The 12,124-nt window shown below is 36.1% G+C and overlaps 1 protein-coding gene across 17 annotated transcripts in view; it reads left to right on the forward strand.

The window, feature by feature from the left end:
* ppfibp2b (PPFIA binding protein 2b) overlaps positions 1 to 12,124 on the forward strand; it is a 66,893-nt gene that overhangs the window by 27,226 nt on the left and 27,543 nt on the right. For 16 of the 17 annotated variants that reach the window (XR_001776712.2, XM_017305377.2, XM_081607981.1 and 13 more), the window contains 2 exons: positions 4,530 to 4,616; positions 7,212 to 7,325. Coding sequence is in view for 16 of the 17 variants with exons in the window: in XM_017305377.2 (XP_017160866.2) it covers positions 4,530 to 4,616; positions 7,212 to 7,325 (201 nt within the window). In the remaining variant the exon portion in view is untranslated. Of the gene's footprint in view, positions 1 to 4,529; positions 4,617 to 5,328; positions 5,481 to 7,211; positions 7,326 to 12,124 lie in introns of those variants that run through there. The other variant, XM_017305390.2, reaches the window with a different exon arrangement.

Raw genomic sequence — 12,124 nt, forward strand, 5'->3', positions numbered from 1 at the left:
GGCCTTGAATTGATAAGGGGAATTATTTACATTATTTATTTTTTATTTGACTTCAGTGGCTGATCAGATTTCTTTGGGTGAAAAAATAGGAGAGCACAAACTCTAGTACGCATGCCGACTTTCAAAAATTGTGGAACAACTGCTTTGCTTGCTCCATTGTTCAACTGCTATCCACATAAATGCGTTTCTCACTTCTCACTCGTGTCACCTGGATTAATTGTCACATCCAACGATTCCAGCCATTGTCAATATCTGCTTTATCCATCAGGAGTTGGTTGAAATTAGGAATTTCTAACAGTAAGTGGGTCAAGAGGCAGGGTGGATTCTCACCAGGATATCACAGGGTAAAACAGACACACATGACAACAACTCTGTGCAAACTAATACCCAAAAGTTTAGCAAGAACAGTAAACCTAATATGCCAGATTACTCTGAGAGAACCCACATGTCTGTAAGATCATGCAAACTTCATATGTGTTAACCACACACTGCTAATGTCCTGAATCAAACAAACACATGAAAACATAAGTTTATATAGCCACATGAAATGGTAAAATTACCTTTGGATGTGGTTTCTGTTTTTAGTTTGGTGGTTTTGGAATATGCATTTAACACATTTAAAAGGTCCCTGTCTTTTCTTTCCAAAGACCAGATGACATTTTTTCACTGAGATCATTAAAAGTAGGTGTGTGCTTCACTCCGTCATGCATTCTTAGACACTGGGATCATAAACTGAGTTCCACCCTCTTTCGCAGCTGAAACTGGTAGGTCCCCATATATTTTCCCTGTGAAGTACTTTAGATCTATGTAGTGAGAATATGTGGAACTTTAACAAACTTTATCCTGAGTGGAAACTAGTCATCACAAAGCAGGTCAAAAATGGACTTAAAGCATCTGGCTCCCATGTCCATTGGTCCAATTCATCGAAACTTGGAAAAAGACATTGTCAATTTTAACTTTGTCTCCTGACATTCGGAACGATCACGACAAAACTGTCTCATGTCAAAGTAGAGGAGCTTTCTCATTTATTTCGGATATGGCAGTTTATTTGATTCCAAAAATATATTTTTTTGGATTCATGGTCTTCATATTACTTTTTATAGTTTTTATTCATCCCTGCATCCAAAACTAAAACCATTTGTAGTGGTGTTGTTAAACATGTCGTACAAACTGTGGGAGTCAGCAAAGTGAGTCATAGTGGTTAGTCTGTTTTGGAAATAAAAAATTTACTTGTGCATCACTACTTCCTCTAACTGGTACAACTTTGTTGAATTTTGCTGAAAATACTCTGATGACACAGAGCTAAATTCTAACTAATTTTCTGCGAATAGCTTTATAGAATTTGAACAAGAGAAAGATTCACACATTTACTCAAAAGTTTGGATGGGTCCACTTCTTTTCCTTTCATTCTCACATCAGGCGTTGACAGAGAGATAAAAACAGGCTGGCCTGGTTTCCGTTATCAGCCCTTTCAAGTACTGTGTCACCATCCTTAAATGGTTCTGCTTCTCTGGAGTCTGATGGGAAAGTCAGCGATTACAGGAGATTTTCCAGCTGAGCAACTTACCAGAAGTTATAATGTAGCATTACTGCAAAACTAAATTTAAAGTTGAGACATAAAGAAATGATGTTTCAATATATAATTCCTTGTGCCAGTGTCTTTGTGTTTGATCATAATGTGATGATGATGATGATAGGGTCATTTAGTCACATCAGAAATCTATAAATGTCCTCAGACCTTTCTGACCTCATCTGCAGATGATGCATCAAGAATTACATTCAGTTTTTAAGGTACTTTGTCTTTTCTTAAATACATAATAAGTCATTGCAGAAGTAATCTTGCTGGGTAATACAGCCTGGAATAAAGGTTCAAGAATTAATGTGTCTGTCAAGGACTTGCAAACATTCTTGACAGAATCTGTTAATCTATATTAGAAGCGAGAAAGCAGTTTGGCTTAGGTGGAAAACAAAGATGTTTTCAAAACTGCCTCATTGATGTGATGGAGGGAAGGGCCAGCCACACATTTTAGTTTTCTGACTTTCATATCAAGTCCTGGACTGTCACAAATAATTATGATGGAGCTATAAAATGTGTTAAATGTATTAATGCATAATGTGGTAGATGAAGGGTGTTGTAAATAGTGATGAACAGCATTTTGTCATTTGCCGTGGCTGATTGTTACTTGTATCTCATCAAAAGGACCAAGGAGTCACGAGTTGTTTTCCCATAACTTCCAGTGTCGAATTGATGCTAGTGCATGCTTTGGAGCAGTTCTTTGTGATTCCACAGCTGCAAGTTCTGGTTCTGGCACCAATAGGCTAGTCTCTCCATTTTCACCAACCTGGAGGAAATTTCTCATTTCACCAGGAGTTTTAGGTGGTCTTTTCGACACTAGTAAACAGTCACAGTTCTTAGTGCCTTGTTTATATGTCCAAAGTTACTTTTGTTTTAGATATTTCTAAATTTGGGATTAAGGTTATTTATTGTGATGTCACCTATGACAAAGGTCAGTGTCCAGCAGATCACTACATACTGCAGATATTTCCACTGCATCAATAAATGCCATCTTCAACTCTGTTCTGACAGTTTTTGTTGTTGTTTTACCATCAGTTAGTGTTGAGTGTCTTGCTTTAAATGTATTGAGGTCCTCTTTCTGTGTGCTTGCTGGTACCGATCAATTCAGAGATCAGCTGATTGGGATAGTAGAACATTCAAAATGTCCACAGTTTTCTTTAAAAGCATGTTAGTAAATTATGTTGGTGAATTTAAGGCATCTTTTTGTGCTTCAGAGAAATGCTTTGTACAAAAGGATCAAACATTTTATACAAGAGAGTAGTGGTGTAATAATGTGGCTTCTAGTTTGCTCTTGGGTTATAGAAAACCAAACCATTTGGAACAAGTTTAGAACTTGCTCTGGCACCAGCCCAGGTTAAGCAATGGAACTATTTTGGTGGTAAAACCTTAATTTTCATCGAATGCTTGAACCAAAACCGCTGATTTGCTTTTGAACTCTGCACCATTTGTAAGTTGAGCCCAACCATGCCATGAAGGTAGCTCAGTTCACCCAGGATGTTGTTCTTCTGGTCATGGTCCATGTCTCTTTAAATCAGCTGAAGGTTGGACAATGATTTAACCATTTACTCAAGAGCTTTGTTTTTCGACTTGGCTCAGAGAAACTGCAGCTACTCCCTCATAACTACAGACAAATTATCCATTGTCTGTTCTGGTCACTTGGAAACCAAACAAACACTTAAAATTCCTCCACTTGAGGTAAAGACCTAGCCCATTTGGTGCACAACCCTCGCCTCTCTAGCCAATACTAGGTCATGCATTTGGTGCAGATGTAATGATTTCTCGTGGAAGTCATCCTGTTGCGAAATGAGAGAAGGGCTTCTCCTGTCCAAAGTCTAGTTTCATATAATCCTATAAATGAAGACAACCACTTCTATCTAACATTATGGACATAAAAAACTTTGCTTTGATAATTTTTTTAATTTATTTATATGAAATGACAAATAAATTTCTTCTTATTAGTTAAAGATGTGAGCTTATACGTTTTCTGTAGCTCTGAAGCTGATGGAAGCCAAAAGCATCTAATTTCCTGTTTCTTTTGGAAAATCCCCGTTGACAGTGACAGTTGAGGAAGTAGCAGCTTTAGACCTAAACGACTGCATAATCTGAAAAGAAATACAAACTGCGCCAGCTCTTCATCTGCAGTTACTTTGCTCGAGTTTCATTTTCAACTCCCGAGTTGTTAAAAATGTAATTCTGGTGAGAACTGGGGGAGATTCTGACCCAGAGTGTCTCTTCCTTTTGTGCTGGAGTAGATTCCTTTGAAGCCTTTTCTATTTCTAGATATGATGCAGCTTCTTTTCCTGCTCTTTTCCTGTTTTGCCATGGGGCTTGAAATATATCCATAACGGTTTATATAAGATATGTTTTGTTCCACTCCAAGGTCAGTGGTGGAGTCAGAGAGGTCTTATGAAAGTTTTATCACAAGCCTAAGTGACAGTGTGGGTCCGTTTTGAGATAAATGAGACTCGGATGAGTCGGATGATGTTTCATAGGAATGCGTCATGTGGTTTAAACAAGGGCCATTCTGTGAGCTCTTTATGTAAATCTGACCAACAGTAACCTTAAAAAGTGAGTGTAAAACAGCAAATGGATTTAGATTGTCTTTCAAATTGTAAGACATGGGTGCGCTGCAGAAATCACCAATATAATAAGTAATATTTCTGCACAATCGATGGTTGGAAGTCCACATATAGACCATTTATAATGTAGTACTTAACATATCAACTCATGGGCTCATATCTTGCAGAACTTTGTTTAAATCAACTTTCTGAAGAAATAGCCTCCAGCATGCATTGCAGTTAATTTCTGGTATGTTTGTATGTTGGGTGGAAAACCTTAGAACTTCATCAGAAAATTCAAGTCAACGTACATTTTTGGCATACTCACGATATGCGACTACTCACTCTTCCTCCGTAAACTTCCTATTAATCTGCGTGTTTTTTTATGTGTCCAGGTGAGCCTCTGTACTCCAGCCAACAATGAAACCTATCAGGAACGACTACTTCGACTAGAAGGAGACAAAGAATCTCTGGTGCTGCAGGTCAGAGCAAGTTTTTTTTCAGTCATTTTAAATGTTAATGAAACAATATGCAAAATGTTTCATCTATTGTTTGTTTTCAAATGGTAATTTAAATCTGTAAAATTAACTTCTGGCAGGATTTTGCTATCATTCCAGCTGTTGTAGTGTATAATCAAGGAACTCCAGATATTTTGTGTTACTTCATTGCAAATCAAGCTCAGACACTTTCACAACCACATGTGAAAGCTGACAACTTCCACAGCATCTATAAATGTCAAGACTGTAAAGCTTAGGCACGGGAAGATTACAGGTCTCAGAACTATGTGATGTCAACAGGTTCTCTATGCGCTCAGATCAGTTTAATAGCTAGTTCAGGCAGCTGTGATCTCCAGAGTATGTCTTTAATTCCTCAAATTTAATTAGCTGTTATGAAGCTGCTCCTCAGGCTGCCTTTTCCTGTATGTGTTTGTTTTGCTCTTTGAAAAGCACCTTTTTTTTTTCTGCAATGCTCACAATCGGCTGAACGACCCCGGCTCACAAAGCTATCATAAAGTCTATATCTCATTCCTTGCCGCCACCTCTCCCCCACATGCGCACCTACTCGTTACACATTCCTCATCTGACATCAACTCTGATTGGCTGATAACCAGGGATGACCGGGGCTTCTGTTTCTTTGACGGAGGATTTAATTGGCTGTTGACAGTTTGTCTGTTTTGTGGGTTTCCGCTTTACTTTCTCCTTACCTGTTTCAGCCTCAGGACTGCATATGTGAGGTGTAGCTCTGCTTCAACATTTATTTCTCTCTGTGTTGGCAGCTATACATTCTGTGGTTGGCTTATGACGTCCGTGTAGTAATAAGGAACTATTTCTTTATGTTCGCCGGAGGTAAGACGTTGTACTTTAAACTTCCTTTGTGCACTTCATGCAGTCCTGCTAAAGGTGTCTGAAGTAGTTCTTGTTTTGGTGATAAGATACATTCAGTTTAATTATTGGGTATTGTGATTTATATGATTGTGTGCCTAGTAGTGTTTTAAAAGCAACTCATTGCTTTTATTCACTTGCATTTGGCACATTTTGGAAAGGAGGGGTAGTTAGATCATTTAACGCGTGTTGAGTGAAAAAGTTGGCTGTGAGACGAGACATGACTGCAGGGCTGAAAGTCAGAGAAGTGACAGAGAATCAGCTGCTGTCAAATGGATTTAGCACTCTGCGGTAATAAAAGAAGGGTTAAAGTGTGTTTGGCAGGAGGTAAATGTGTTGTCTGGGAGATCAGAGTAACTGTGAAACGCATTCCTGAGTGACAATTTGCTAAGTAAATGGATGTTGCTGTGGAGCTGAATGTTGAGATATGCCAGTATAGATGTGTAGTGTTTACAGAAAGTGTGTTGGAGGACAAAAGTTTCTGATTTAACTTCATATATATTCCTTTCAGAATAACTCAGACCATTTGAACTTTTCCACACTTTGTCACATCGCAACAACAAACTTCAAAGTATTTTCTTAACGTTTGATGTGGTAGACCTATAAACTCATAAAGTGAAAGGAAAATGATGCATGTTTTCTCAGGTTTCCTGAGTCAATGTTTTACAGAAACCTTTCTTTTTATTTTGCAGCAGTTTGTAAGTCTTTTGGGTTACATTTCTACCAGACTGACAGATTTTACATTCCTCTGTGCAAAATTCCTCGACCTCCTTGACGGGATGGAGAAAAACATTGTGAACAAATCTGAATTGGTTTTCAGTCTGGTCTTTAAATAGATCATCCCAGCACAAAAATATACTTGATCTTAACCATTGGTGTCCAATGTGGGGTGTCCATTCGTGGCCCTTGGTAGGGCATTGTATGTACTTGTCCTTTCCATTCAATTTAGTTAGAGGTGAATTGAGCACTATGGCAATAACTCCTAAAGTTGGATGGAGATCCCACTGTGGGATGTCAGATACAAAAGTAAGGGGTTTTATTCTGATTCCTAGAAATTAAACATCGTTATGGTTGTTGTAGTTGTCAGTATTCTCTTTTTACCCTTTTTGTAGTATCAACTTATTGGTTACTAGTTCTCATTTCTTGTCTAAAGTTATTGGTGAAAGAAACAAATATATCTTCTTTGTTTAAAAAATAAAAATAAAAAATGCAGTTTGAATATAAAATATTTTTGTAATAAATCATTTGATTATAACAATGCAAATTTTAATGCTATTGAGTGTGTGTATGTATATATATATATATATATATATATATATATATATATATATATACACGTCTCTTTCTTGCAAAAAATATCAGTTTGTATAACAATGAAATTCTGGATTAATACACAACATGATGCTATGAACATTTTGTTTATCCAAAGCTGCAGACACATCTTTGTGAGATGCACTTTATTTTAGTTACTATTTTGGCTTTTATCTTGTACTACTAAAGTTATCTGGAAAAGTGCTAAAGATGAAAATCACACTGTCCCAGTCAATTGCTGAGCAATTCTCCCCAACCTTTGAGTACTACTTGAAGGCTTCAAGTAATCGCAGTTGGGATTTAAAGTGAATTTCATTGTTATTTTGTGGTTCTTAAGGAGAAAAATGAAAAGCCTCCATCTTAAAGGATTTTGTTCTCCAACAGGTAAGCGTTTTGACGGACCAAGTTGAGGCTCAGGGAGAGAAAATCAGAGACTTGGAGACTTCTTTGGAAGAGCATCGACAGAAATTGGCTTCCACAGAGGAGATGCTGCAACAGGTAAAACATATAAAAATATAAAATAAAATACTATTTGCTGTGAATATTAACATTTGCAAGAAATCTTTTGTCATCCAATAGTATTTACTATTCTATTTAAATTAAAGCAGTGCTTGTAATATTGCTGCACGTTACACGACTGATATGTAAAATGCATCCTATTAAATTTGATTATTATTTAATGTCATGTTAGTCAGTAGCTATGTTTAACTTTTTGTGATTACTGGTATATTTGTTGTTTTTAATCTAACAAAAAAGAGTAAACTATGTTTGTCTGAAATTGGAAGTTATAAAAGTTAACCATGGAGCAGAACTACCGATAGTATCAGTATTTGGGCGGCACACAGCTCAACGGCACTATGTTTACCTGCATACCTTGCCAGCCAGCTGGAGATCACAATCACATCCATCTTGCACAGCTTCAACCTGAATGTTTGTGGTTAAAGCACCTTTTATGGCTTTTTAGATGTCCTACGTTTACAGCTACACACGCCTCCACTACTGATATCTAAAACATGCCACACCTGCAAGTACAGATCTTTTGTAATCAACAGAATGCCAGTGCTAATGATCTAGATTTAGCTCCACTAACCAAAACTTGCAGCTGAAGTCTGAGTTTCATTTTAGTTTCTAAATATATTGTGGCAATAACCATATGTGCAATGTTGATATCGAAAAAAAACTTCAGAGTGCAACAAGCCCCAAATCTGATAATTTTACACTTTGTATGGAATATTTGTGGTTTTTCATAATGTCATTGCAATAGCTGTTCTTAACTGATCCACTTTAAAAACATCCCAAAAAGTGTGATGGACATCAAGATGACAGGCGGATAATTTACATTTGATACCAGTTGCAATATTTATCAATAAAATTATCATCATCAATAATTAGCATTACTTGCTATATTACCGTAGTTAATTTGCTTCATATATTAGTAAATGATTTTAAAATAGTTATATGTAAGATAGGAATTTTTTAAGCTCATATATGTCTTAATTATTTTTTAAATCTTAAAATGTCTTTAATTTGAAGTTATTAAAACTTGCAGAAACCCTGGATCCAGCTTTCATAGATAAACTTTACAATGACGGAAAAATATTTCAAGGTAGATTACAAACACAACAGTCATACTGGTGTTAATTAAAACCTGATATCGCGTTTATGGCAAAACGTTGGTGCTGAAGGTTTCAGCTAGGAGAGAAAATTAATAAATAAAGGAGTGGCAGTTTGTTTTATTGCTTATTCCAGTTTGTCTTGACCTCCTTTGACTCCTGTCCTCCAAGCTGATGTAAGGTGATATGAACGGCACAAACACCAAGTAGGTTCAACAAGTCAAAGCTCAACAATTTCCTGGAAGGAATGAGACAACATTTGTCTGACCTAAAGCAAACTAAAAATGAAGGTGGCTTGTCTTTCCTGTAAAGACAAGTTATGGTCTTTATAACATGGTTAGTAATACTAAAATTGCATTGTTTAGTGTTTTAGTCAATCAGCCAGTCAATCAAAAATTAACTATACACTTACAACCCATTAATACCTCAGTTTATATACAATTCTATAAATTATAATTATTTTTTTTCTGTCAAATAGATTTAAATTAAGATTAACCTGAATGTAGCACATAGATTGTGCCTAAATTTAGATGCTTGGAATGCAAAATAAGATATTGAGCCTAAAGTAGACTATTAATGCTTCTGATATGATAATTTGCATGTTTTCATGTTTTCAGTGAAAATATCAACAGTATATACCGCACATTATATTTATATCCTTATATTCTATCTTCCATCCATCGTTCTAAATTTCTACATAAAAAAACATTTTTGACTTTCACTAGCTTTTATCTAGTAATTCAAATAAATGATTGAAATTTATTGTTCTGTGTGAAATGAGTCTGTATAACTAATAAGTTTCACTCTTACAACTGAACAAGTGAAGCAAATTAATTTGAAATGAGGCCCATGTAAGTTAAGTGCTCCTAAACCTACAAATACTGAACAATTATTTTAGTAGTTTGTTGGTTTTCCCATCTGCACTTGACTAAAACACAAGCAGCAGCATTTGGTTATCATGATAAAAGTGAATATACAACTGTGAATGCTATAGTACTTTGAACACATTTAAAGTCGCTGGAGGATTAATAATGAACGCTGATGTGATCACTGAAGTTTTCCTCTGGGTTTTGTGCTAAACAGCGAATTGCCAAACTAAATTGCTCAACAACAGACATTTTTCCTTCTGTCAGCATGTTGCATATTTGAGAGAACATGCTGATGTTGGCAGCTAGCTCATCAGATGATAATTATAGTCCAGTGGACCAAAATAATTTTAGCTTCAGTCTGGACTTTTTTGAACACCTATTCATCCAGATGTTAGAAAATAAAGATGTATATATTATTTCCAGGCTTTTTGAAACGCTTGCGTCTTCTGACACCTCATTTAAACACAGCACGGATCGGCTCGTCTGCCCTCATGCGTTTTTCACATCTTCTGTGGTCAAGGTGACTAAAACCACCTCTGAGCCAGTTTGACAACGGATCTGGCCAGGTTTTTTTCCAGTTGTTTTTCTTGACGTCAGCAGTGAAGCAAACTCATGAGTTCTGCCAGCCTGGACACAAAAGGACCCCAACCCTGACTGCCACAGAATCAGCCTTCTGTTTAAACTTCTCAATGGGCTCTTTGTCCTCCTTGTTGCCCACATTGAGTGTGAAAAGGCCCCAGCTCCAAAATAAAAAGCCTTATCAGGAGTGTTCTGCTTCTTTCTTTCGTCCTGCTAGCTTTAATTAATATTTTCTAGATTTATGTAGAAATGCAAAACACAGTATCTCAAATTGACAGCCAATTACTAACATTGCTGCAGCAATAAATCTTTTCTGCAGTCAGTCATGATTTGAGGCTTTAGCAGCACCGATATGCAGCCGTTGTACTTATTTTTGACCGCTGATCAAACACTCAAAGTGATACGAGATGTTTGGTAAAGAGAGATTTAGGTATGGGGACTGATAAAGGTGGTCTGCGTCTCGTGTGGTATTTTGTTTCGTCTTCTCCAGGTTCTTAACTCCTCTTTGTGTACACGTAGAAGTCAGATTTGAAGGATTTAAAATGTGACGACATGTCTGCTCTCTCTTTCCTGACTGCTTCTATCAGTGCAGAAGCTAGAATAAGTCTTCAGTGCAACAAGGATTATGCTAGGCTGCGATGTACTGCAGATAAATCCAAATATTTCCATCTCTGATAAGTAAACACTGCTTGTACAGACAAGCCAGTACCTTTAAACACCGAGTTTGACCTACAATTCCTGAAAACTTTATTTCCTTAATTTGTTCAGCTATGGTGTTGGTAACAAAATATGATGTTCAAATTTGATACATAGACAGTTCCTGAAAAACAGAGAATCCAGTGCTGCTCCCTTTACGTTTGCCAAGCACTTTGACTAATTATTCAGTATCGTCAGACCTCAGTTTCCTCTTGTAGTTTACCATCTGTGTGCTTGCATTTGAATGCACTAGTTTGAAGCTCAGTTTTCTGCATAAAAATGCACCAATCATAGTTTTGTAGCTGATTTCTAACAAGGAGTTTTTGTGAAGCTTTGACTTGCAAAAAGATACTTAAAGTACTATAATGAATGATATTGAAAAATGTCTAAGTTTCAGATTTAGATTTATTCTTTAGTCTTTTTTAAATGATTTGACCTAAAAAATATGCATTTTTCATCAATTGTATTTGTGTCAGCAAAGAATTATTGTGACAGTATTCACTAGTGTAAATACTATTTATTAGCTAGTTTAGATAGTGACTAGTTAGTTAAACCGGCAAATGTCCCATTATTAGAGCCCTAAACCTGTTGACGTCATTTTTTGTGTTAAATTGCAAACCAACAAATGACCATGTTTTAGGCACTTAAAAGCAGAAGATTTAGCTTGTGTCAACATAGTAAACTATGCAGTCATAATATGTTTTAGGACGTTATTAAAAACATTTACAGAGTCTGTATGACTCCATGTCCAGTGTTTCCTTTGGCTATTTCAGGTTTGTGTACATAAAAATAACTAAAGTAACATGAAATGGTTTTACAGTCAGCACAGTGAAATGTACTCATCGTTATCCCGGATGTCATCCTCCCACACTTTGCATTATGACATTTCCCAATTGAAACTGCTGCTCTGAGTCCTTTGTACATTCTTTAGCAGTATTGTAATGAAGTGATGTGGACAGGAAGCAGGACCTGTCACACACCCAGATGAATCGAATAAATAATGTCTCCAAACAAGGTCATCATTAAAGTCCCAACAGTTCATCTTATTGATCTTAACCATTCACTAAATCCTAATTTGAAATATACCTTTGAAATGAATTTTTATCTGTTGTTTTTTATATTATTCTTCCATAAAAGGTCACAGCTGATAGTTTGAAGAAGTTCAGAGCTTCAGAAGGCAGATGAAGAGTATTTTACCTGATCCTCAAGCGCTTGACATGAAAAAAAGAATACTAATATGTTATCTACCATTATGTTAAAATTAAAAAGTCATTTTTTTGCTTTTGTTTTTGTTTTTTGTGTTTTTGCTGCCACAGTGAGAATGTTAATTCAACTAAAGCATTTTAAATTTAAAGCCATTTTTGTTTTGGAGTGTGGAAAACCTTCAGATAAATTGGTAAAACTTAAAGGTTTAAAAATAAAACAAAGCTATTGTAAACATGTACAGTATATGTTCTTCCTTAATCATTTTAAAGTAGACTCTATTTTAAGTTCCTCTTGATTTTAACCAGATGAGTTTGGAGTTTGGAGTCCAGACTTA

Source organism: Poecilia reticulata, chromosome 6, assembly GCF_904066995.2.
Source record: "Poecilia reticulata chromosome 6, P_reticulata-male-v2, whole genome shotgun sequence".
Lineage (NCBI taxonomy): Eukaryota > Metazoa > Chordata > Actinopteri > Cyprinodontiformes > Poeciliidae > Poecilia > Poecilia reticulata.